Source organism: Antennarius striatus, chromosome 9, assembly GCF_040054535.1.
Source record: "Antennarius striatus isolate MH-2024 chromosome 9, ASM4005453v1, whole genome shotgun sequence".
NCBI classification, from domain to species: Eukaryota; Metazoa; Chordata; class Actinopteri; order Lophiiformes; family Antennariidae; genus Antennarius; species Antennarius striatus.
Window position 1 is genome coordinate 12,254,214 of NC_090784.1, and position 26,831 is coordinate 12,281,044.

Below are 26,831 nucleotides of genomic sequence, written 5' to 3' on the forward strand. Positions count from 1 at the left end.
TCTGGCGTGTTGGAGAGTGACAACAAAAGGGCGGATGTCAACATGAAATGTGAGGGGCTGTGTTTTCTATCCTTGTCTCATCTCCATGTGTCTGCATACCTCCAGCTTCACCTGCACCCTTCACACCTCTTCACCTTGACCGGGATACATGACTAGAGAGTTGACAAGCCCGTGCATGGGAGCGGCAGTGTGTGTTCTGAAGAATTTGTAGGTCAGAATAAATATCCTGTCTGACAGAGGGCTTAAGACTACGCTTTAGTCTGGACTGCCTCTGAAAATGTGTCTGTGTGAGACGAATTCAGAATATGAAGCAGTTTCCCAACTTCAGTGGGACACCACTGTTCTATTCAAACAGGTGAGTAAAACACAAAACTATAGCAATGCCTTACAGGAAACTATTCATGGAAGTGGCCTTCATGACAACTCCCTCAAGAGGCCTAAAGTGCTTCATCTGAAGCATAGTATGTGCCCCCACAGGCTTTCACAGTTTTAATCTCACTGAGGAAACTAAATTCCTCGATTTTCTGGTCAATAATGTCTTAAGAAGCAATGGCGCAAAAATCAAAAAGTGGCCATGAAGATAAGGGAGTATTCAATGAACCGTCTCCTGTAAATGACAGGAACTCTTCCCATAAATTGTTTTCTCCAAGGCCGATTGCTAAAGTCAAACAGGCTCCACTAACTCCACTCTAGACTTGTAATTTTGTTGCACAATCTGTATATTGACAAATAAAGCTGCTGCTGTTTCTTCTTCTTCTAAGGGAGGCAAAAAAACTGAAAATGGATTTTATCAAAGCTGTCTTTTAGAGTTCGAGTTTAATTACAATATAAATAATTTGGTTACATCAATGTTGTGGCACCGGATGTCCTGCGTTGAACCTCCACCAGTGTTGCTGGAATGAGCAGTGATCGTTGATTTTTTTTTGGACTGTCGTCACTGGGTCCCTCAAAGCGTCCTCTTCCTGCCCAAGGAGGATGGAGGGCAGGGATCATCCATCCGACCAGCAGAGGCGCTTTGTTCCGGGGGCAATTCATTCAGCAGTTCTGACTGGCCCTGACAACATGCTGTGGTGGACCATGATGCAGGCAGTACTGGCCCAGTGCTGGGATCTTGTTGTTCTTAATGGACCTGAGCAGCGACAGACTGAAAGATCTTCCATGTTTTTTATCAGAATGTTTTTACAATCTGGAGACTTTTGTCCAAGGGGAGACCACAGGATTTTAAATCACTCTATTAGATTTTAAAGGAACCTGTTATCAAAGGAGGACTTTTCAATGCAAAAACTATTGCAGGAGCATCAGTGGAGTCCAAATTCATCACGGCTAAAATCTCCAATATTGGATGTGTAGTGGAGATTTGTGGACCCACCCCTCTTCTTCTTCTTCTTCTGCTCCTGCTTCTATTTCTTCACCACTCTTGTCACCTCTTGGAGAGTGTAAAGTCAATAGGTGACGTGGATCAATTCAGCTTAGTGTTTAATGTTGTCAGTCCTTTGAGCACTGAAAGGACAAATGTATGACTATGTCAGGCTATAAATCCTTGTGCTTATTGTTTGCAAAAGATAGGTTGAGCGTCACCACAGTAACCGTCTTAGTGGAATACTTGATAGCTATGCTTTATGTCACTAAAGAAGGAATGTTAAAATAAAAATTTTAAAATAATGAATGTAAGAGCCAAGAAAGGGTGCTTAATGTGCCAAATGCATGCACGAGCATGTGTTAAAGCAGCAGTGTGGTTTCCATTAACCAAATTATGGAAAGGAGTTCCTAAACCGGTACCTGCTCATTACCTGAAGATGAGTCACTTTGCAAATTACAGCGCAGCCAAATGTCCCAGGTGTATCCGTCTCTCCCTCCCTTTATTGCACACACCTACCCACATGTCTGACAACACACACACACCTGCGCACACACACACACAGACACACACACACACACACACACAAACACAGGCACGTTGAAAAAAATACAATGAAAAGATACGTTTCTTAGTGCTAGAGGGACATTAGCATACCACAGTTACCATCCAGACATGATGAGAATGATGAAGTTAATCGCTACACTAGTATTCAGCTAATGAATTCAACTTTTTTTTCCCATCATTCCAGGAAAGCACAAAAGTTTCCCCCTAAACATACACCATCAAAAACCGAGGTAATTAGTGGCTGCTGAGGCAGACAGACATCAGACAGTCAGACTGACAGACAGAAACACAGACGTGCACACACACACTAGCTGACAGATTTGCTTTGCGCTCACACTCAGTCTGCCTGGAATACTGAACCCTTCCCAGGAACATTGAGCGTACTGTTGATCCCAGAGAAGCCCTACGGCTGAGAGGACAAGGACAAAGATGGAGAAGAAACACAGAGGCTGGTGAAACACACAGAGGGGATGATGGAGCGGTGAAGGCAAAAAATTGACAACTGAAAAGCACCTAGATACAGGGGAGGGTATGACAGACATGTCTAATAGAGAGCTCAACAGTAGCAGGTTTTTCTTCGAGACCAGGTCACATGACCACCTGAGAATGAAGGAATCATTTTAATAAAACGACTGAAATCAGATAAAAGTGTTACGATGATTTATAACAGATTCTTGTGTCCATTATCAATCTGCCCAATGTCAATAGGGGAAACACTACAATCAATCCGTGGTGCACTGGCGTCGTGCCCGGAGTGTCCCCCGCCTCACGCCCTATGCCGCCGAGATAGGCTCCGGCTCCCCGTGTCCCGCGGCGGTGTATATAGCGGTGGTAATCTGAAGATGACTGACTGACTGACTACAATCAATGAAAATATATGCATTATATTTAAGTAACATGGACTCTGTAGAAACCATCTCATAAAATCTTAAGTTGAGCCCAATGTAACACAATGACTGGCTGAACTTGGCTGAAGAACTAAAACAGCAGACAGCAGATGTGAGAAAGCAGATGCTTTCCATGTTTGTCTTCCGGTAATTCAGACTCAACGCTTTCTGCAGCTGCTTCACCATAAAAGCCTTCAAGAAAAACAAACAGATGGTGACCGATTACTTTGAAGCAAATGTATCACAAGTTGCGCTAAACTCACTAAAATTAGCTTAACTATTAGGCTAAATCTACATCCAGAGCCTTTGCTGTGCTTCCTGTGAACTCAGGTGGAATGTTTGAAAGGCTCATGTTTGGGTGATTACCTACAGCAGCTCTAGGTTCTCTTATCTGTGGCTGGTATCTCAACTCCTCTACCATTTGGCTCAGCTATTCTCCAGAACCCTGCTCTGATCGACAATTTGACCTGTGAACCTGTGGAGAAGAGCTGTTGGAACAACATCCATCCATCTCTTATTGGAATTAAAAAATCTTTAATGACACTAGATTAGAATTTGAAACTGAAGACAGTGCAAGTATCTAAAAAAAATGTTAACTACATTACTAACGTTAAAGAGTTTGTTTTTTAATGTTTTACCACAGCATAAAGCATTAGTAAACTGTTGATTAACCATTAAAAAGCTATTAGTTGCTGCTCTGCTGAAAATAGACTCATGGGAAACGGGTGGCTTCTAAAACTATTTATAAAACTGTTGTGTAAAAGCAGAAACGTTATTATCATTTAAAAAGAAACACATTTTAAATGTGATATTTTCCAGGAATTTCCCCCTGGACTCACGTATGAAATTATTCATTTCAACCAGAGCTCATTAACCGCAGACAGACAAACATGTTTCTTGTCTATATAGACGAAATGGGCAGACAGAGAGAACAATTTTAAATCCTTTAGCAGGAGTTTTGCGGTGCCACAACGACTCACTGCAAGACTGGGATAAATCCTCAGTTCTCTGGCCTCAGCACTGAGTGAACCCCTTCCCTCAGGAGCACATGAGCCTAACCAAGCCAACAGACAACCAGCGAAGCGAGGAGCCCTCATATGAGAGGAAAAACCTTGTTAATTCATCTGCCATAATGACAGTCTGAGCCACCTTTCCATCTCCCTGAACAACCCAATCCCAATCAAACTCCTCATTTCACTAATTAGATGTTCTCTCCCTGCTCTGGCACTGAGAAATCAATTAAGAAATCAAGTTGTCTGGAGCTATTTTGCTTTTCCAGTCAGGAGTGTGTAAAGACCAGTTAGCCAGACAAACACATTCCTGTCTGCCTCTGATTCTGGGAGCACTCCCTCAGCCCTCCATGCTGTGCACTTCCTCTGAAGGGATTAGCTTCTAAAGCCTGTGGAAAACAATTCCCTGCTCCCTCTCAACAATGTCAAAAGAAAGCATCGCTGTGTCATGTCGTGTGCTAGTTATTTTGCCAACTATACACCTGCAACAATGCTTTCCAGCTCACAAGACCCAATACCTGGAAAAGTTTAATTTAAATAATAATGTACCAAATTAGATGCAGTATTTGATACATCCTTCCTATACTTGGATGAATCCTCTCCTTGTATTGCTAAAATTCACAGTGGCCAGCTTCCCTATATTCTAAGGGGCAACAAATGACTTCCCTTATAATGCAGACAATACTGTACAAGCATTGGGTTACCTCTGTCAGGCCGCTCTAACAAAGCAGCAGTTTTCTTACCATTCATCCTTTCACATGTAAAAGCAGGTGATCGTTTTCAGCAAACTTGTTTCCTGAAGTAAAATAGGGCAAGGTAGAGAGGGTAAGGAGCCTTTAGTTCTGCCTGAAAGCTTGCTCACTCAGTTAATGAGAGCATTAATTATATTCAGCGAATGGATCTAAAAAAATGTCTCAATGTGAGTGTGTGTGTGTGTGTGTGTGTGTGTGTGTGTGTGTGTGTGTGTGTGTGTGTGTGTGTGTGTGTGTGTGTGTGTGTGTGTGTGTGTGTGTGTGTGTGTGTGTGTGTGTGTGTGTGTGTGAGAGAGAGAGAGAGAGAGACAGAGAGAGAGAGAGAGAGAGAGAGAGAGAGAGAGAGAGAAAGAGAGAGAGAGAGAGAGACAGAGAGAGAGAGAGAGAGAGAGAGAGAGAGAGAGAGAGAGAGAGAGAGAGAGAGAGAGAGAGAGAGAGAGAGAGAGAGAGAGAGAGAGAGACAGAAAAGAGAGAAGAGAGAGATTAACAAAGACAGATATGTCTGAACAGCACTAAAATGCCTCCGGGAGGTATACAACAAAATATTACCACTTTCTTAATAAGGTGAACAAATTATGAAAAGTTGTATTTGTTTGGGAGGAAGATAAAGGAAGACGGCAGGGAGTGCATTGTGGGTAAACAAAGTTATCAGGAGTAAAGCCTATTATTGCTAAGTGAGGGATCTGAGCGTCAACAGGATTCCATTGTCAGTTGTCTTGTTGTCACATGATACCACTGCTAAGGAGAGTAATACCCATATTAACCACCATTTTCCTAATGCCTTTTCTCCTGTCCCCTGTGATCAGCCTGCTCCCAGCCATAATCCCGGTCTAAGCTGATTCTTAATTACCCTGGTGGTCCAGACAGACAAAGGCCAAGGCCAACCTGCTCCGAGGTCCCTGACATCCTGAACACTCCACCTCCTCTCGAAACACAACGGCCCCCGAGGCCCGTTTCTATGGCAAAGCCCAGCATCTCGATCTTGCAGTGCATCGTATTTATCATCAAACATCCCAAGCACAGTATGCTAATTCATTCATTAGCATTTTTACACTGTGGAGGAATAAAGCAAGCAAAAGCGCTACTATAATCCACATGGCTATGATTTATTAAAGTTCAAAATGGCCAGTGGAATTAAGCAAATATTAACATAAAATCAAGTGGAAACAACCACAAATCTGCCCCTTCCAAATATAAAAAATACACACCTTGGCGTGTGGGCTTGAATACAAACACCCACTTAATCAGCCACACATAGACACAAACAGGAGGGACAAGGAGCTTGTCAAATATTCTGTTCGTGGTTTTGAATTAAGCTCTTTGTTAACGATACCCTGTGGGCTCCCGAGACATTCTTGCATATTTTTGGTTTTGTCTTAATGTGAGACACACAAGCAGCGAACTGCCTTTGCCTGCAGAAGTGGCACACAGTTTAAAAATGCAAAAAAACTAAGGCTTCTCTCTGTAATTTTCCAAGATTCCCTCAAAAACTTGATATTCAAATGCAACAATAAATAACAAAAATCCCTTCTACTAGAGATGCACAGGTCGCGCTTTTTTAAACACTAACATCACGTTACAAGGGTGATGTCAGTGTTTAAAAAAAAGCTCCTATTGTTTCCATTTATCTGATACCGGTTTAAGAGTCATCCACGAGAATCATTTTCAAACAGGCCATCTATGAGTTCTACCTTACCTTACCAGGCAAAGAATCTGCTGTCACATTTCGAGGAAACTTGACAGGCTCTTCAGCCACTTCAATCAACCGAAAAACTCCCATCTCTTTGAAAGATGACCTCGAGTTCCAAGCCTCCTCTTGACTGGTAGGTAAAGCTCCTGTTTCTGAGCTGCCAGATTATGAATTACTTCTATGAGAACACATTCAGAACTATTCAACCATCCATTTTCTTGTAGACAAGACGATTGCAATCAATTCACAGTGGGAGGAAGCTGAAGAACCCAGAGAGAACCCGCATAGAAAATACAGACTGCACACAGAAAAGAATTGAACCCAGAACCTTCTTCCTAGAGGGCAACAGTGATACCCACTGAGCCAGTATCATTTTATCCTGTATCATTGAATCTTAAATCAGAGGCAGTACTATTTGAGTGGAAAATCACCTCTTTGGGAATGTTAACATAAACACCAAATTACACACGCAGGCATTATGAAGCATCTTTCATCAGTTTCTGGCCAATGCAATGACAGCACAATGGCTTAAAGATGAAGGACGAATATTTCTTGGTCAGGAACTCTCTTCATTAACATCCCTGCGCAACTGACTCACGCTGCCTAAATGCACTGGGCAGCAAGTAGATATTTTCTTTGCCCTCAGGCAATTATATCACCTTGTCAAAACACATGAATAACAGATGCTGAGTGGCTTGAGTCATGCATATTGAATACAGTGACATGACAAAAAGAATCACTGAACTGTTTGCCACAGGAAGTTCTGACAATAGCCCTGTTCACACAAGTGCCACACAGAGACCCTACTCCACGTTGTCCTTGTTAGTTCACACTAAACAAAACCACGCTGGCATTCATTGTGTGACAGTATGCCTGCACTCCTCAGGTGTAACAAAACCATCGCCAGTACATACTTAGTGAATAAGTTAACAATGAAATATTAGAGCAACAACAATCATTTACCATTTCTGTTACATGTGAATCCAGACCTCTGTTCCAATGGTAACGAATTCCCAGGCTTCGCATTGAGTCCCTCCTTGAACAGTGTGTGTGACGAGGGCTAATGACACAATGTGTAACAGCCCAAGGGGACATGGATGTTTTTTCATAAAAAATGTGCTTGCAATCCCCTGAGAAATTGCTGAAATATTGGGATGTCAAAGTAAGGAGGACTGCAATGCTAGGTCATGCAGGATCGAAAGGAGAGTTTCAAGAGGAAAAAGACAATAAGCTGACTGTGACAGGCCGTGTTTGAGAAATCAATAGGCTCTGCTTTTGTTCTCTCACTTCAACACCTGAACCAGAACAATGCACTCAAGCCTGTGCGAGTTCTTAAACTCTCTTTTCTATCTCTGCTTGAAAACTGCTTTCTAACAGTCAGAAGTCAGTGTGCTACTAGTATATCACAGCATACTTCCATATTCTCCGTATCCGCTGCTTCTATTTACATTTAAATAAGATACACATTCAAGCGCACCACAGTACTGAGTAGAATAACGAGGTATGAATTCTGCAATAATAAAAAAAAATTACAACTTTTTATATAGATACTGGCAGACTATGGTAGAGTTTTCCCTAAAAGGAGCTGTGATGAAATGGGCTGCAACACTCTCTTCGCTTGGGTGAGTCTCATGTCTTCATTTAATTTAAAGATTTTCAGGACTTTCCAGGTGAACTTTGTTGAACTTCCAGTAATTTCAACCAGCCAAAAACAGGTAAGTCAGCCTAACATTAGTTTTAATAAGACAGTAAATCAGTTACTTTATTCATGTTTTATGTGCTCAACAGGTTTGGAATCCATCCCTCGAGTGATTTACTGCCAGCTGGCACCTGTGATACTACAGCTGCCATGACCTATCCGTAATCCACAGGAAACAGCAGCTGTCACAGACGAACGTCACCTTTGTGCTACACAACTGCACTGCAAGAATAATGGGACAAAATGCTTTCAATTCAACAGAAAATAAGAGTAAGTAATGCAACACAGAGATACATTATTTCTTCAAAGAGCTCTGTTTTACTTAGATTTCATGCTGAGAAGGCCTCAAATACAACACTGTTTTAAATTAGCACTCCAGACATTATCCACGCTTTGTTACACTTTAATGTTTTTCACATTCCACTTTGCAAAAAAGTTTATGCAAAAAGCTGTCCGTTTAATAAGTGTCAGGTACATCATGTGGTTAAGAATTTGGGTTCCTAGTTGGGGTCTCTGAGAGGATATTTCTTTGCATAAAGGGACTTATGAAACCAGCAATACCACATCTCCCTCAAAAGCAACCACTAGATCCTGCATCCAGTGCACCACCAGGGTGAAAAATGTTCTGAAGAGAATGTTTTGACTTTTAGGATTGTCAGTGGTTTAGATTTCAACAGGGTTTCATGTGCCAAGAACCATAGGAAGCACAACAACAGGCCACATCTCACGACACATGACACTACAATCCTGGCCTAATCCTGAACCGTGACTTCAGTGACCTCAGCTTTTGTTTCACATTGCCTACACCACAACAGAGGGCCGAAAGAATCTAGCTATTACTTTGTTGACAGAGGAAGAATGTAAAGAACTGAAACATGGCCAGTGGCCTAAATATAAACTGCTCAGGAGGCTTTCTTTCCTCTGGGTAGGGGATAAAGAGCAGCACCAGCAGCATCAGTCTTGGAGACCCACTTTTTTGCAGTCTGGAACTCAGTACCTCAGGGAAAGAACACACAAGGAAAGAAATGTATGCAACTCACACCAATGTTTGGTTCATCTTTGGATGATTACACATCTGTGTGTCTATTTAAGCATTGCAGTCTCACCCCCCTTCATGCCCAGGCTATAAATACTGGCCCATCTGTGTTGAATGATAAATTTCACTGTCTATTATTCACATAAAACATATGCTTTTAAATGATAATGAGTATAATAGTTCAGTCACTTTAAACCAGAATATCAACAGGATACTCTGCTATACCGCCTTATTATGGAAATGAGGCTTACTCTTTTGATGTTGAGGATCTGTACTTTTTACTTGTCCTTTGGTCTATGGAATACTGCTCACATGCTTCTGCTGCAGCCCCATCACCTTCTTCGATGTTCTTAAATCATTCAAGCACTAGCTGACTAATTCCCACTCCTACAAGAAGCTTACAGACTATAGGCAGGATGCCAATTTGATCAAATTTAAGTAAAATGTACTTGCTGGAGTTTGAAAGATCAATACTACATTAATAACACCTGGCTGAAAGAGCTGAGAAGTCTGTATTGTGGTTGCTGTTACAGAGCGGAAAGGAAATGGCAGGCTAAAGCTGGCCGCTGACTGTAAATTTCTCAATCTTGGCATGTCCTCCAGGGCCCTGGAAGATCTCATAGTAACCTTGAGGAGCTCATATTGGTGGCAGCTCCAGCCTCTGCTAGCATCAATCTTCCTGTATGATGAAGCATTGGCATCTGATTTACGGGTCCAATAACCAAAGACAGTAATAATTAGGAATACTGGGTAGCAAACGGCATACACACAAAAAGGTATTGCAAGCACACACATATTCATTCACTGTATTTTCATCAATATGCTAAAATATTCATAGCATAGAGTCCAGAGTGCAAGTTTCAAATTAATAACACTAACAATTCCCACCAAGTGGATCCTTTCATAGCCTTGGTTTGTAGAATTGGCCAGCAAGACTTGATATGAAGGGGCAAAGGCACCTAGAGGATGACCGGGCTGAATGGCAGAGGACGCAAACAGAAGGAAAAATGGAGCTTCTAGGCACAGATCTCTTTTCAAAGTCAAAGAACTGATCTTTCTCTGAATCAGAAAAGTGACTCCCAACCTGTACTTTGACTGTCTGAAGAGAAGAATTTGACCTGCATAAGTCACATCTTTTGAGGCCTTAAACCGATAATAAATCAGTTGGGGCTGATTAGGACATAGACCAGTAATGTGGTAAGTAAAAGAACATGGCAAACGCTTTGATTATCAAGCACTAGAAACACAAGACTTAAGTATTTTACAGTCTTTCATTGAAAGCAACAACTTCAATCTAATGTGATACACATTATAAGAAACTGTGAAACTAGACCAGTTCAAGACAAATGAAGCCTCTGACTGGGCATGTGTTTCAAGTGAAGAGGAGCAGAAGTAGAATTCTTTGAACACATCCGATACATGGTTGTGTTTCTTCTTCCACTACTGTGGGATGACCGAATCAACTGGGGGTGCCGTGCTGTAATAGATCAGAGGGAGCTGCAGAAAGAGAAGCATCGCAGAGCAGATTCCTCACACACACACACACACACACACACACACACACACACACACACACACACACACACACACACACACACACACACACACACACACACACACACACACACACACACACACACACACACACACACACACACACACACACACACACACACACACACACACACACACAGACCATGGTTAATCAAGTGCTGAAGCCAAAATGGCCAGCCCACAGGAGTCCAGCTGAAGTCCTGCTGTGCCTCGCAGTTGCAAAATACAAAATCCTGATGAACTATCTAAATAAATCCCTCTGCCAGTCTATGCTTCTCTGTCTGAAAAAAAAAAAATCTCCATTTTCTTACCCTTCAGTCCCCTTCCTCCCCTCTGTAAAGTTTTCCATCTGCTCTCTGAATTGCTGCCCGTGATCCCACAAGGATGGAAATCAACCAGTCTTTTCAGGGATCTGATTTAGGCCCAGTCCCTACTAGGTCCCTTCCATCTATTCACAGACAGTGGTCGGGCTCCTGCAGACAAAACTATGCCGCTTTGTTGCAAATCAACGGTGAAAGGCAATATTTTTTACATGATGATGGCATTTTGTTCTCATTGCAATTCAAATATGCATTTCAGGATTTCTTTGCCAATCGGTTAGATGCCTATTATAGTAAATATAATTCATGGACACCAAAGGACAAATATTTAACAGCTACAAATAGGCAGCGTGAGATGAAAAATGCAATAATCACCTTTTTGGTGTGCAACACAAACATTTAAATAGTGCCAAGATGATTATTTGGACAGAATATGTTTGTTGTGAAGCTTGTTGTAAAGTAGATTAGTCCTCTTCAGTAGAAAGCCCTTATTTCCATACCTTTTTAAACCTCCATTCTGTCTGCCCACTGCTTTGTCTCCATTCAAACTCTTTTACCTGTACATCTGAGTTTGTTTGTCTACAGATTATAGATTACAATTATTTGCTTTGGCTGATCAGTAATCACAAGAAATATTCTGTTTCATGTTATTTATGATGAGGAAATTAAAGTCACATTTCAAAAGATGGCAATTCCTAATGTTTCGCTTTTTTTCCCAAGAAAATAGTCAAAGGATTATTAGATGATCTAAATATCATTGCTGTTCCAATCCCTTGGTGCTAATACATGCTGGTTTCCCTGTGTTACGTTTCCAGCACTGATGATGTTTATGCAGTTTAAACTTGAAGCCCTGAAGACTATTCACTGCATGAAACGGTTTGACTACACTTTCTGGACTTCACAGGCCTTTTCATCTCGATCCAAGTGATATCTTATTCACTGAAATAAGCAAAATTACATTCTGACTTAATTTAAGATAAAAGTAGGAAATGAGTGATGAGACATGGGAAAATGAAACCAGCTGACATTTGCTGCAAAATAGAAGAGGCGGATGATAAGTCAACAGCCATTCAAATCCCATGAGAGACAACAGAGGAGTGGAAGTCTCACATAGGGATTTAAACCACCACCACCATCACCACCATCACCCCCCCCCCCCCCCACGTAGCAAAGCACTCTGGAACTGGATTTCCATTTTCAGGACCTTTATATGTTTGATAAAATATATGACACACATATAATACTTGTTTCTCTTCTCAGCCTCAATACACTTACTCAATACTGTCAGACCGGCGCAGCAGAGGGCCTCCATATTTCATAGGCTCTAATAATGTCACATCTCCTCAGCTGACAGATTGAACCAATCACAACACAAGGAAAAAAGAGTTATGGAAAATATGGATTACATTGGGTGAGAAATATAAGAAATTCACTGGTCTAAGCAGACTTGACTGTTGTTAAGCATTCAAGGTTAAAGTGGTCTTCATGCAATCACGGTAATAAAGGCAGTGTTGATCAAAGGAGACACTGTGGGAGTCAAAGTCGCATTTATGCTCCTTGATTTCTCCTTCTATAGGAGGGATGCAGGTGGCATGGGGGGGTTAGGTCAAGGGATTAGCAAACCAGAGGAGACGCTGCAAAAACTACCAGCAGCTAATATCAAAGGTGATCCTGAAGATGGCACTCCAGTAAACAAAGTAAAAATACCCTGCATAGATGTTTATTTGCTGACTCTCTAACACAACCACACTGAAGTATCGCTGTTCCACTCAGCTCTTTTAATTACCTGTGTCTGACATAATCCTTCATATGTTTCAGCTAATTCCTTTTAATAATTTGTTCCGTTCAGCAAACATTCTGCTTGCACGCTTTTGTTTTATCATTATTGCATCTGTTACAGCGAGTTAAACGTACAACTATTGAACTGAGCATTACTGGGTTCTTCATTTCCATCTAAGGAACATTTATTAGCCCATTTTCTATTAAAAATAACAATATCATAAGACATTTTTACAACATCCCGATGACAGACCCTGCCTCATTGTTATACACTGTTGAAGCCGTCTGCAGTGGAAATGTTATTACTGTGTTGTTACCCTTTTTTATGCTGTACCATGCGTAAATGTGTGTGTGTGTGTGTGTGTGTGTGTGTGTGTGTGTGTGTGTGTGTGTGTGTGTGTGTGTGTGTGTGTGTGTGTGTGTGTGTGTGTGTGTGTGTGTGTGTGTGTGTGTGCCTACAGAGAACGTTTATATTCATGACACCATCTCCACATCTATCTGTTTTGCGGCTGGTTTTCTAATACACAAAGATGTGTGTATCCTACAACAAAGCAGTGCAGTGAAACTGATTTCAGAAAGAGTTGTGATATATTTTTCAGGAGCAATTATTCCATTTTTTGTCCCTTTATCTGAAAACAGTTTCAGCAAATATTATAAGCCACTTTGAAAAGAACTTAAAGCTTTTTTTCTGGAATCGTGTGAAAGTGTCTTTTTGCCTCATCTTGAAAGAATTAGAGCAGCATAACTGTGTCTTCCACAGCAAGACAACCCCAAAAATACCACAGACAGTTCATCACGACGGAAGAAAAATCCAGCAGCTTTGTGAACATTTTCCCACAGTGGCTGCTGATGTACGGTTACGCAAATTTAAATAAATAAATAAATAAATAAATAACCTCTAGAATTGCATATCTTTCTAAGATTTAAACTTTTTACAGAGCTTCTGTGTAACTATGCGCCAGTCAGGTCCAGGTTCTCGTTGTCATCAGACCGGGAGAGATTAATGCTCAAAAATAGTGATTAACTTAAAATGTCATATCATGTTCAAAAGGAATAATAAAACCCCGATCTTTAATAACTAAGGATCTTTAATACCTTTATGCCACCTGGTGTATTTAAATACGCTTGAGGGGGGGGGGGGAAGCAGATGTACCGTGCGTCAGAGGAATGTCCTGTTTTTGGGAGCTTTCCTCGGAACACCTCGATCAGCTCCTCCAGACCAACATTTTGCAGCCACAGTGAAAACTTACCAGATTCATTTCAAAAGTTATTAGAAGAACTTTCTATCGGAGGAATACTAATATTACCCCATTCGTAGGTCATGGGAAACAGGCAGTGAACCTCGGATTAAACGCAGCAACGTGATAAAGAGGATACAAAGTGCGCACCTCTGCGCTCTGCTTTAGGGTTCAGTGGAGTTCTATCAACGTGTTTTGAACTTTCTAAGTGCGTTCAGGGCACCGACATAAACATGCGCCTTACCTGTTGGCCCCTCGATGCCGTCGGCGTAGATCTGGACAGCCAAAATCAACAGAAAGACGCAGGTGTTCATCGTGTAGCTGTTTTAGTCCACTTTAAATGTGTAGGAGAATCATGTCACTCCGTGTGGTCCGGGCGCGTCAGGAGTGGAGTGGAGCTCATCCACTCCCACAGTTCTCTCTGAGTGGAGTTTGAGACGCGCCGACTGACACAGAGAACAGCGACTTCTGCAAACTGACGTCAGGGTAAACAGTTCAGGGAAGAGATCTCGTTCTCAAGCCCTCTTTTCCCTCCCAGCTTCTACTTCTCAGAACACAAAGTACGAGCCGGGCGCCCCCAAGTGGGCGGGTCCAGAACTGACAGCGTCAGTGGTGCCGTCGGTCCAGCAAAGACACACTTTGATAGTTGGGGCTCCTGTTCTGGCGTGTTTGTGGAGCCCAAAGAGGAGCTGCAGGCCTAAGTCTGTCTGTCTGTCCATACAGTGAAATTTATTGGGACTACACCTCAGATTTGAGATACAACCTTCATCCATACAACACATACTAGAATTAAGAGTTTGTGTGTTTTATTTGTGAAATAGGTGTCTAGTGGTTCTGGTTGAGGCTAACAAAATCTAAAATCTAACATTAATCTAAGTTAATGAGATGTTTTTTAAGAAGGGGCAGTGCTCAACAAACCCCCCCCCCTATAAAAACCCTCTCCTGGGGCACAGGCCTGCATTTTTGTTATTTATTTAATGCGTGCTGCATAAATGAAAGGTGCTCTACTGTCTGAACTAGCCTGGCTTTGCTCACCGTCACTCCTGCCAAATAACAGTACGTCTACTGCTAATATTAAATGTTATTCTATGGGCAAACACTTTTTTCAATATAGATAATAGACATTCTCAATGTGGATGATGATGTAATTTTTACACATTTTTACAAATAAAATAACTAGTATTAGTGTCATTCTGTTATAAATACAGTTTCAATTCACTATTTTTTCCAGAGTATGGTCTGTGAAATTCATACAGTTTGAGCTTCTACATTTTCCAGTTATTAATTGGTTAGCCATACAAGCCATTTTGTTTTATTACCAAAGTATAATCATCTATATGTTCTCAAACGTTTCTATTGTGTCATTGTGTCATCATATATTGACAAGAAACAACAACACCCACGGTGCAGTGCATGGTTGTGCAGACTATGATGTTTGGTACTGGATAGTGAGACACCTCACAATTTATATTTCAGTAATGCTGTGTTCCTTTGACATTTTGGATTTGAATTCTTGGACACCAAATCCAATAAAATAAGCTCGGCAACCATCCCTACCTTTATAGTGACAACAAGCACTGATGTGCATCTCTGGAGAACAGTCTGCAGGAGCACAGATAACTACAGGTTTGTCAGTCTGACAACAGCTCATTATTTAAAACACCTATGTGCCTTTGGATGGCCTATTGACATGTGATTAAATGTAAGCTTATATTTCAAAATCACATCAGCTATCTAAGATCTAATTATTTCAGTTAACAATCCAGAGAACAATGTTTTTACATATTAGTAGATCTTTTACAGCAGAGGTTACATAGATACTGACAGCGCATAGATAGACAAGCACATCTTCATCACCCTAATCAGAGCTGTAAATGCATTGTGGTATTCATTGAGTTTGCGTGTCATTAAGGGTGCATTTTATAACAGGTAGCCTGTTCGCTTGGGATTACCTCTCTGATTTCATTTGGATTTCATTTAATATGTAAACTTAAATGTGGGTGTTTTCAGGCAGGACTTTGGCACAGGTTGTTTAATATTTGGTATGGTTATATTAAATGTATAAAGCATCTGAGGTGTGTATATGACTGAATTGTTGGACACTAGTTGCGGACTGCAAGGTGTCCTCTTACACATCCTTAAAACATTAGCAAGGCTGAGAGATTTATCTTTTAAATTAAACATCTTGCGCTATTGCTGATGCTGCAGACTTTGCTCAGCGTGAGTCGAAATGGTGTTAAAACATAGCCGGGCTGACACATTTAACTGTGGCTGAAGGAATCTCAATTGGATCTAGATGCCATAATGGAGTCTATTCATCACTCATTTTGTTGTTGTGTGAGAACATTAAAGATATGGATTCAATTAAAGGGGACCAACAGATGCATCGACGGCTTCCAGCATGAGTACACATTTCAGTCTCTAATGTTGTTAGCCCTGAATGACAGATGGACAGAGATTGCTCAGCAAATTACTTAATTTAAGCAAAAAAGCACAGCATATGCGTACTTGTAATTACACCTGCTTGATACATGGCAGTCATTTTGCACCTTATTTAAGACACACAGTAGTCAGTTACTTAAAACTGAAAGTATTTTGGTCTTTAATTTACAGTAAACCTAACAGAATCAGCAGGGATGCTGACGACTGTATTATACAGAAAAGGCATTTTATCTTCTATCACTCAAAAATAAAATGTGCACAGGAAGTTGTATTTGCAATACAGTAATTTATCATAACAGTTCTGATTAGGCTGGCTACTAAACCATTACTGCCCACCATACAAGCAAAGCAGTTCTTCAGACTGTGAATCATAGATGCTGATGTTCACTGTTACTGGTGAGGTAGAACCTTAAAACATGGAGCACTTCTGATTTGGCCACACATCAAACAGCAATGTAACAAAAGTCGATTTCAATCATCGTCGGACAGAAAATGATTCTTTGACATCAGTGATTGATTTCTTGGTGCACACAGGTCTCACGTGATTGTAAGGTGAACCCAGAGAAGCAGAGATTTCCCTCCCGTATGATTTATTGGATTAATCTATGACCTTCTGTGTTTATGAATGGAACCAAACTAACATGGTATTCACACTGGAAGATAGCTGAACATGAAAGTAAGAGAAATGAACCATTAATACCAAGAAGAAGGAAGGCAGAATAATCATGCTGAATCTCAAAAAACAAATCTGATAGCTTACATCAGTGAAAACAAATCATCTATGATGCCAAAAATTCAGTGAAATATAATCTTTACAATTCTCATCAACAATAAGTCAGATAACTATTGAAAACATGTCTCCGTTAAAATATCAAACAAAAAGGTTTTTATTTAAAATGTATTCATCATCATTTTGGACCATCAATTCCATTTCCCTTTCATCACAGTCTCATGTGCACGACACAATTTCATCTTCATCATAATGTGAAGGGTGAGATAAATTAACAAGATTATTTACTTCACGCATGACAACAGTTGCAATTTTTAATTTATATTTAGTGTTCCCTGTCAAAAATATGTCTTATCTCCATACATTGAATGTCTAGAGATGTATCTGAGGACTCATAACAAAGACCTAAAAGCAAGCATGAATATGTCACAAATTAACATTACTGTACATCAAATTCGATACATAAATGACACTCACAACGTTTGTTTTTTTAATTACAAATCTCATAAGCAATCAATTACAAAAGTATGAGAATATTTTTATCACAAATACCTGAAAAAGTAGCCAACTACTTTAAGATGAGGTAAATATTGAATGTAAAAGGCATCTTAGGAAATTTTAAAAACTGCAGAACATACCTGGTTTATAACAGAATAATCAATAAACAAAGATAAATTTAGATTTTGGGGCAACTAATAAATATTTACATTATCAATTAAACTATGGGGTGTTTTTTTCAATCATTCAAGAAAGTAATCTTTATAGAAACTGGAAAAAAACTTAACAATCATTTACATTTAACAAATTTGGAACAGTCAATTGCTGGCCTACGGGAAAGAAATGACTTAAATTATTGATAAAATATATCAGAAATGGTTGCAAATTAATTTTCAGTTGGGAATAGAAGAGCTGTTTCAGATGATGTTATTGCCGAGTTGTTCTTGAAATGCATATCCAGAAGGTTTTTCTTGAACATGTCTACCAGGAGAACAAAGCTACACTTGTGTCCACTGGCGTTAAGACAACCGAAGTGACCACAAGATATGACAATACAAAAAAAAAAAAAAGTTTGACTAAGTTGATTTGAATCTCTCATCTTTTTATTCTTGGACACACTCCCTCTTCTTATTTACTTCTATGTTTCTTTAATGTCATTTTTCCTTTAACCACCTTTTCAACAACATGCAAGCCCTCTTTATTCTCTATTTCCTCCCCTCCAAGCTGCGGGTCTTCTTGAGTCCTCAGTATGGGTTCTCTGTGATTTCCTGAGTCACCTTTTTTCTTCTCAGCCTCCTGTTTACACCCATGAAGCTTCTCCTGGTTTCTCGTCTCATTGAGCTCATGCTGCCTCTCGTGTGTGGCTCTATGGTCCATTCTGTCAGCTCTGGTGTAGTGACTCTGGCCGATGGAGGCCGGGAAATGAGGGAAGGGTTGAGGGCTGGTGCTGAGCTGAGTATAAGATGTAGCAGATAAACCAGTTCCAGAACAAGGCTGGATTGCAGGGCTTGTTTTGACGGGGGACAGAAAGCTGGGGCTTAGGCTGTTTGACTCACTGTGAAGCCGAGGGCGAAGGCATTTCAAAGTCTTCTTTTTGTTAGTTGTGCTTTCATCACAACCCTGCTTTCTTTTGTCTTCCGAAATCTCATCGGACCCTAAGAAAAAACATATTAGTTCATGAAAACCAGTGGGATATCACAGTGCGTGGTGTATGTGAGCTTCAGTGGTATTCTCACCGTGGTCTTTCCTATGGACTTCATCCTGGCTGAGCTTCAGATCCAAAGCCTGCTTCACTGAGTCTAAAAGTCCAAACATCTTACACAGGGAATTAAGTATAACGGCATCTGACAAAACAAACCCAGTGAAAGCTTGTCTACACCAAATCAAACAAAAATCAATGTCAATTAATTTCCTACTCAAACCAGCCACATGGTAGCTGATGAACCCATTTGTGAAAATATTAATGCATGACTTTATTTAAAGCATTTCCGTCTGTTCACACCTCACCTGTCTCATGCAGGCTGGAGTTCTCACTGCGAGCCTCCACTCCTTTAAGAGTAGCAAAGAGTTCACTCTGGAGACTGGACAGGACTGCCCCCATAAGACCTGCATCTGTCACGCTCTTCCACAGCCTCAGTACTCCATCTGGAGGGATTGTCATGGTGGACATCATCATATGCGGCAAACTGTGTACAAACGTGTTTATTCATGTGCCACATGTGCGCACAGAGGATGTAGCCATTCACGTGGGAACCACGGGTTCAGTTCTTGCTTATGGTTAATTGCCCTTTTTGCTCAATGGTAAAACAGCCCCAAAAAGTAGTTTAGTAAAATAGGTCTTAAAGACTTTAAAGAGAAGAGTGGCTGAACAAGTCATTGTTGAGGTGATTTGAATATGTTTGAGAAAGCATGCATTTTTGTAGTTGAAGAGGGAAAGACAGAAGTTATCTAAGTTGTTCCTGACAATTGAAATTCTTTTAAATTGTATGTGAAGAACAGACAAGACAGACAGACAGACAATCCATTCATACATCCATCGCCTCACTTGGTTCATGGCAGATGATAATAAAAAATGTGTGTATAGAGGCTAGAAAATGTCTGAAAGTGAGATCTGGAGATCTGGAGAGGCATAGAACTGAAATCGAGCAATAAACTGTGGAGTGAAACATGGGAAGAAGTGTCAAGGTTGGAGGAACAATGAGAAAAGATATAACTAGATAGGGGAAATGGAAGAGGTGTGGCACTCAGAACACGTTAAATGGGTCACAGAGTTAAAGTGAGAAAAGAAGGAGAAGACTTTTGGAAAGAGGTATTCTAAGAGGTGAGAAAGGAGGACAGGACAGATTGGAGTAAGGCTGAAAATTACTTTGGATCTTCACAAAACTGAGCAAACTTTGAGTATAAAATAGTCATGAAATGTCAGGAGGGCTTGATATCTTATCTTGCAAAAAATCTTCCAGTTTGACATTTCCTTCGGTGTTGATCAGAATAAATCCAATATTTCCAGAGAGAATATAACAAAGCCCACTTACAGATATATGATGTGAAATCCATCTATCTCTCCATGGTGGGAATACACATTAATATATACAGACCTCTGGAGATAGAGCATAACTAAGGGCTGAGTGCTTTCATTGAGGGTTGTCAATTTGTTTTAAACCCCATGACAAGCAATAATGCTTGTGCAGTGAGGCACTGAAATTTGCCATTCACACAAAAGATGGCTTGAGGCTGTGTTACCCACTGTGTTCCAGTTGGAATGGTGTCTCATCAGGTCACCTTTAAAAGCCCTTAAATCAAAGCTCAGGTCCCTGTTAGAAATAGCCACAGTTAGAAATGTCAAATTCTGTCGATGGTAATATAACGGGACATGATTCTCTGCCTTCCGGTGGTCAGCAACTTTTTAAAGCCATTCTGCAGGAATGGAAGAATATCCCTTAACTGCAGATTCAGAGGTTCATTCGCTCAATTTATCAGAAGTGTCAAGCAGCAGAGGCTGCAAGAGGTGTGGAACAAACAATTGAGAGGCCTGTAGGTCAACTGATGATTATATTCACAGTTGACATTTTTTTCTGTTTTTCTTTTTTTCATTTATTATTCATTTAATGATGGTTGAAATTTGATTTCTTATCCATCCAGTTAGATAGTATTTCAAATAGATGGCCACATCCTTTAAAAGGACACAACTAATGAAAGTGTGGCCCCCTGAGGATTGAAGGTCAGGACGATGAATGTGTGCATCTTCCAGTAATAAAAACATAACTTTCAAATTTTCCTCTAGGCCAAAGACCTTGGTCAGCTTCTGGCTGCCAGAAGTAAACCTTACTTCTAATGTTTAAACAGGCAAGTTATAACACATAAATATACAGTATATCCTGTTCAGCAGTTTTACGACTGTATCTTCTTTCTTTTGTATACCAGGTGTGTTAGCCCTCTTTCTCTTTGCAGGACGTCCATTGGCCGACATGGGATTTACAGGCCAGGCTGAAACAGAGGTCCACTCTGATGCTGTGCTGAACTTCTCCCCCAAAGGCTCCTCTGTGTCTGCTGCATTGTGTACAACCTCTCCTAAAATTACCACAGAGAAGGATGTACTGTGAATGTTGTGAGAGCTGCACTTGCTCGATTAGAAAGGTGCTGCTTTGTTCGACGTGTGCTTGTTCTTACCCTTAAGATGTCAGGAATTAATAATGATGTTTCACTATCAATGTTTCAGTAAATAACACTATTAATAATTAAGTTTTTATCTTCATCACCTTTTGATATACTAAGAAACAGGAAATGAAGCATATGTGGATAGAAAAAGATAAAACAGTAAATGCCATCTGAACTCTACCTGTCAGGAGAGACACCTGCCCTCGAGAAGAAGGAAGTGCCAGACAAGACGGGCTTTGCTGCTTCACGTTCACTGGAGGAGCCCGTGTGCTGTTGATCAGCACATCAAATTTGGTGCTGCGGCAGGTGTTGCTGCACACCGAGTCATGCTGGTAGAAATCGATCTGGCCAGAGTCCATCATTTTCCTGTGTGGGGAGAAGCAAATTAAAGATCACAATACATGAAATCCAAGAAAATATTATTGTTTCACAGCTGCAGAGAAGTCGGGAAAGTATGGATTGAATCTGTTCAACAATTGAATTTTAAATAAGTTTGCTTGACGCTAAGTCCATTGAGCTAACCTCTAGAGGAATGAAGATGTAAAGGGCAGATATTGAGCTGGTATATTGACTCGCTGTAACAAAAGAACAAGTGCAAACATGATAAAGGGGTGAGAAACATCACTCAGCAGTTTGCTTGCATGTTATTTGATCTGGCTCTGATAATAATGTGGCTTACTCATTGAATGCACTGCAAACCCCCGAAACAGACAGACTTGACGCAAGTGAAAATTACACAAGTGAAATATGCTGTTGACTGCAATAAATTGTAGCCTTAAAGTCTGTCACTTTACCCCCAGGACAGTGGAGTGGATCTCTTCCTTAACAGAGCTGCATTCTTGTGTGTCACAGCAGATATGAGGAAAAGAACAGACATCCGATTTTTTTTTTCTTCTTTTTTCATACAATCTACCTGAGCATTACCCCTCCAAGTCTGATGGCCCTTTTCCAATCCTTCAGAGTGGCTTTCCCTGCCAGATGTACGAACTGCTTTGGACTGATGAGTTGGTCATTAAACTGTAAGGAATGAGAAAAAAAAACATAAGATATGAGACAAGATATGAAGATCATCATGTCTACATGAGTGTGTATTGTTAACTAAGTCATTCTGTATTGATGATCAATTAAGAATATATTTACTTTGACACATCTGACGTTGATTCCAGGACACACAAACTTCTTAAATAGCAGAACTGCTCTGCTGTCTCCACAGGTGATGGGGTAGCCATACTCAATCTCCTCTCCTCCTGCTTTGCTGTCTTATAATGTTGAGAAACCAAGGTTAGAAGCATTTCCAGCAGTTGTGAAAAGTTTTAGAGTAAACAGAATCATCAAGTCTAATGTGTTGATAAGAATACCTGTCCACCTGCTTGTGGACATAGAAATCATGTGACAACATAATCAAAAATATCATTGTAAAAAAGGTGTGCAGCCCAGGCAATATTGTGATACTTTCATAAATAATACATGCATAAATAATACATCCAGTGTTGTAAAGAATTCTATACATTTTAAAACTATTTTATTCAACCCTCATTTTAGTTTAGGTTTATTAACAACATAATCAACTTATAAATCAATCAATCAAGTTTTCTTTATAAAGCGCTTAATCATGACAACAGACATTTCAAAGGGCTTTAAAAGACAGAAAAACCCAATTGAACCCTCCAGAGCAAGCATAAGCGACAGCAGCGGGGAAAAACTCCCAATTATTTCAAATAGTCAGATCGAATAAAAAAAGTATAAATGGATAATTACAACAAATATAATAGATTACACAAAAAACTATTTTACTGACTGGTTAGGGTCTCAGATTGACTCAACCCCTTAATGATAATATATCTGTAATACTTTGTAGAGACCCTTCAGCTGTTACATCATGTCGAAAATATGATGCCTAACCACATTGTGGGTTCTGGTGGTGTTCCTGAGGAAACTTATCCCATTCCTTTCCGGCAGATGCTTCTAGTTCTTTAATAGTCCTGGTTTATGGACTGCAACCTCCTTCTTCAAATCCCAGAAGAGGTTTTCTATGGTATTCAAGCAATTATGATGGATACTAAAGAATGTTCCAGAACCTTTTTTAGAGTCTGCTTGGCATGGTTGTCCTTTTGGAATGTCCAGTGATACTTAAGCTTCAGTTTCCCCACAGATGACAAGAAGGATTTCCTGATACTTAATGAAATCTATCATTTTCACTGCATGCTGCAGGTTTCCAGAGCCAACGGAAGCAAAGCAGACTGAGGGAGCTGAGTGAGCCACCACGTACACTATATCTTTTCAACGTACAGTATGCCTCATTTCTTCCTCTGCACATACCGCTGATCCGTGGCCCTGAAAAGTTAGAGCTTTGTTTCATCACTCCTCAGAGCAGCATCCCAAACTTTAGTTTATCTAGACTTTTCTTGTATGCCTGGCTCAGCAGCATCCAAAGTCTTTCAATTTAAACATAGAGTCTTGTGCAAATTTAACCTTTAACAGATTTTTAAAAAATTGGACCCCTATTGCTGGAGTAGGTCTTTAAAGGCCAGTACAGTGCTACAACAGCGATGTTTGTGCTCATGCTAGTGACTGTTTTGTGTCGAATACGGAAAACCACTTTATATCTGTTTTGTATTGAGATATTTGAATGGGCCTTGCGTGAATTAGTTACTGAATAGTATGCTCTTCCATTAAACCTTGAGCACTGAAATAGTATTTAGTGATTTTGTCCCCAACTGCGTACCTCTGTCTAAATTGTGCAGATTAGAGTGAAGCGTCTCAATGTCACATACCGTGATGGGCCTCTATGGCCAGGACTGTGGTGGCAGTGTCAGCAATGTCCCTGCAGGGGGCGACAGATGCTCATATTAACCAAACAATTGCTTAACAAAATATTGCATCACTAACCTTTCATGACCTTACGCGTTTTTATTTTTCTTCACATAACGGTCACTTTCATTGACTCAACACTGCTTTATATAGATTATGGACAGATATTAACATAAAATTATGTCACATGATTTACCTGCTGTGAATAATAAAAGAAAAAAATGTTAAATCATGTTGAAAAAGTAAAAACCAGAGACATGCGGTCAAGGGAGGCAGGTGAGGCACGGCCTCACCTGCCATGATGAGAGAAAAAAATGAAACATGTAAGAAATAAATTAAATGGTTATATTTATCCAGTGATGAGTATTATAAAGTTATTTTATATTCAACATCACCAATTTTAGGTTATTTTTACTCAAAATCGCTGAATTTTCACATTTACCGCTGAAATACTGAGAAGAGACCTGCGGTGAGGCACCAGCCAGCCGAGCCACACCATGGATTGATCAATGGTTCGACTAGCTGTGCTGGTATGCTATACAATGAGACCATTATGCTATCTCTCTATATGTTCCTACTAAAATGTTCAAACACGTTTGCTCGATGCAATAAATTTCCATAATGTACAGTGTTCTTTGTCAACAACTGCATGAGTATAACGTCTTTCTTGAGTTGAGCGGTCCTGAAACCGCTGTGACAAGGCATGACGTGAGGCACGATGATGTCGTGCCTCATTGGTAGGGGGCACTGGTGATCCCAGGGATTCGGCCAAGGGGTCTTCTTCCTCGGCCGTAGAAGAAGTGACAGCAAACTACAGCCATTCATCTGTTTTCCGCTCGCCTTGCCTTACTATATAATTTTTTTCGCTGCTTTTGTTCAGAAGGAGTGGCGCGTGGACTTCATTTATAAGTAAACGTAACATATAAACAAAAAATGTAGGTAACAACATGTTTGTTGTTACCAACAACAGTGCCTCACCAGCCATGAACCTCACCGCACGTCACTGGTATAAACATATGTACATTTTCTTAATTTTGTCACAAAATAAAATATATATCGGCCCATAAATAATTTAAGTTACATTACCCATGCAGGATGGGCTGCAGATGCAGGATGACTTGAGTCCTGTGGTCAATGCCACTGGGATCACCTTCCTCTTCTTTCACTGTCATGAGATCCCTTGAAGATACAATGACCTCAGCACCTGCCATCACCACTCTGCACAGAGCTGCAAGCACGGCGAGCCAAGAATGCACATTAACATCCAGATTACACATGCAGGGATACTATTTAATGCATATGCAAGTCAGTGAAAACCTCCCCCATCTGACTTCTTTCCTGGCATACAACAGTCAAAAACAAGTCTATGCTGGATTTATTAACATAATCCTCATATAAGCAGAGCTTGTTTCCTACACTGGTGTTCAGAATGCATAGAACTGATTTGACTAAAGATATTAAATGGTTGTAAACTAAAAGGTTATAAGAGCTGAATTGTGAAACTGGTGCAATAAGTAGTGTACTGTTATGCAAGCATTACTTTAGGGAACATTTCTATAACTTGGTTAACATTTCTATAACTTCTTTTCTATAACAAAAAAAAGTCTAACTGTTGATACAAAATCCAATCTTCACAGTTGATATCCCTTTTTACATGAACAGTTGCAGTCTGGAGACAGTTATATAACCACTAGTCTGTTCTATTCCTGAAAAGATTATAGTTAAACTGCTACAATGAGGTAAATGCATGTCCTTATTGGCAATATGGCAAATCGTTTAATGCCCATAAACACATTTTAAAGGGGCCAAAGTGAACTATCATTACGTCTTGTCAGGAATTAGGAGGAAGATAAACAATAAATTATCTAGATAATTTGTAGTTGCTGTGATTTTGATCAAAATATTTTTATACCAGCATAGCAGTTGATGCGTTTAAGACTTATTATTATAAAAGTACAGGAAAAATATTTACAGACAGTGCTATATACTCCATGGTAAAAAAAAAAAAAAGAACAGGCAACGTTTCCATCCGGAGAGCTGCATTCTACAGTAAACTGATCAACCTGTTTCTCGCTGATGTCATCTAGCCCTGGATGGATCATTAACACCTATACGGACATTTGCGGGTGTCATTCTTATTTGCGTTCACCCTCTCAAACTGACGTCAGTCGGTGCGCCTCACGCACACCCTGACCCACAACGCGAGCTCCTGCTCCACAGAGGGGACCAAAAGCCCGCTGGGTCTATTTTCTAACTTAAAAACATAGTGGCTCTTACTTTAAAAAATACAAAGAGTTTTACCTACCGTATTAGAGAGGGAGATTATTCATCCTCAGCTTGTCGGAGTGACACTAGAGCATGCGCCGTGACGCTGCGCTCCACTTCCTGCAGTGCAGGCGGCGTTCGCCTGAGAAGCATCTGTCCCTCTGTCACGAGAAGCGGTTCGTTCTCACGCGATGCACGGATCGCTCCAACTGCTCTCATGTGTGAGTGCGCGGCCTAGTTTGAGCACGTCTGAAGCATTTGGAAGCATGCATTCTATCCCAAATGAGGTCAGAAAATGTGAATTTAATGAGCTGTTTTCTCTTGGTAGTTTTAGACTAAAACACAATAATGTGTCACTTGGCTCTTTTGTGTGTTGAATTGTTTTGATTCGCTGTTGTCATGCAATACACTGTTGCCTACTATAGTGGATTTGTTGTCCCTGTGTATCCAGGAGGTGGCAGGATTTGTACATATTTTTAAGGGAAAAAAAGACACATATTTCAAAATACAGGGATTAACTGACTTTTGAATATGTTATGTAA

At 40.3% G+C, this 26,831-nt stretch overlaps 2 protein-coding genes across 7 annotated transcripts in view; both read right to left on the minus strand.

Annotated features, from left to right (window-relative positions):
- The window catches only part of ptprub (protein tyrosine phosphatase receptor type Ub), a 195,339-nt gene extending 181,003 nt beyond the window's left edge, over positions 1-14,336 (minus strand). For all 4 annotated transcript variants that reach the window (XM_068323141.1, XM_068323143.1, XM_068323142.1 and 1 more), the window contains exon 1: positions 14,134-14,336. In XM_068323141.1, coding sequence (XP_068179242.1) covers positions 14,134-14,203 — 70 coding nt within the window. In that variant the 5' untranslated portion in view covers positions 14,204-14,336. The remainder of the gene's footprint in view (positions 1-14,133) is intronic.
- Positions 14,337-17,194: 2,858 nt separating this feature from the next.
- On the minus strand, positions 17,195-26,505 carry LOC137601209 (glucocorticoid modulatory element-binding protein 1-like). Of its 3 annotated transcripts, XM_068323290.1 has the most exons (11): positions 26,330-26,505; positions 25,111-25,252; positions 23,988-24,037; positions 22,354-22,472; positions 22,127-22,230; positions 21,395-21,579; positions 20,977-21,126; positions 19,066-19,203; positions 18,795-18,902; positions 18,615-18,713; positions 18,297-18,510 (listed from the first exon to the last, which is right to left on the minus strand). In XM_068323290.1, exons 2-11 carry the CDS (start codon positions 25,233-25,235, stop codon positions 18,440-18,442), a joined length of 1,149 nt encoding a protein of 382 aa, XP_068179391.1. In that variant the 5' UTR covers positions 25,236-25,252; positions 26,330-26,505; the 3' UTR covers positions 18,297-18,439. The 3 variants fall into 3 exon arrangements, with proteins under 3 accessions (XP_068179390.1, XP_068179391.1, XP_068179392.1); XM_068323289.1 differs by having other exon boundaries at positions 17,195-18,713; positions 26,330-26,504; XM_068323291.1 differs by lacking the exon at positions 18,297-18,510 and having other exon boundaries at positions 18,575-18,713; positions 18,795-18,873.
- Between the last annotated feature and the right edge of the window lie 326 nt (positions 26,506-26,831).

What these genes read in the sequence shown, in the direction of transcription:
- LOC137601209 (XM_068323289.1), bottom strand. Translation starts at nt 25,235, where the DNA reads ATGGCAGGTGCTGAGGTCATTGTATCTTCAAGGGATCTCATGACAGTG. An exon ending in TCAACGTCAGATGTGTCAAA is followed by an intron (nt 22,231 to 22,353) that starts GTAAATATATTC and finishes CATTCCTTACAG; the next exon opens with TTTAATGACCAACTCATCAG. An exon ending in CTCCAGCCTGCATGAGACAG is followed by an intron (nt 18,903 to 19,065) that starts GTGAGGTGTGAA and finishes TTGTTTTGTCAG; the next exon opens with ATGCCGTTATACTTAATTCC.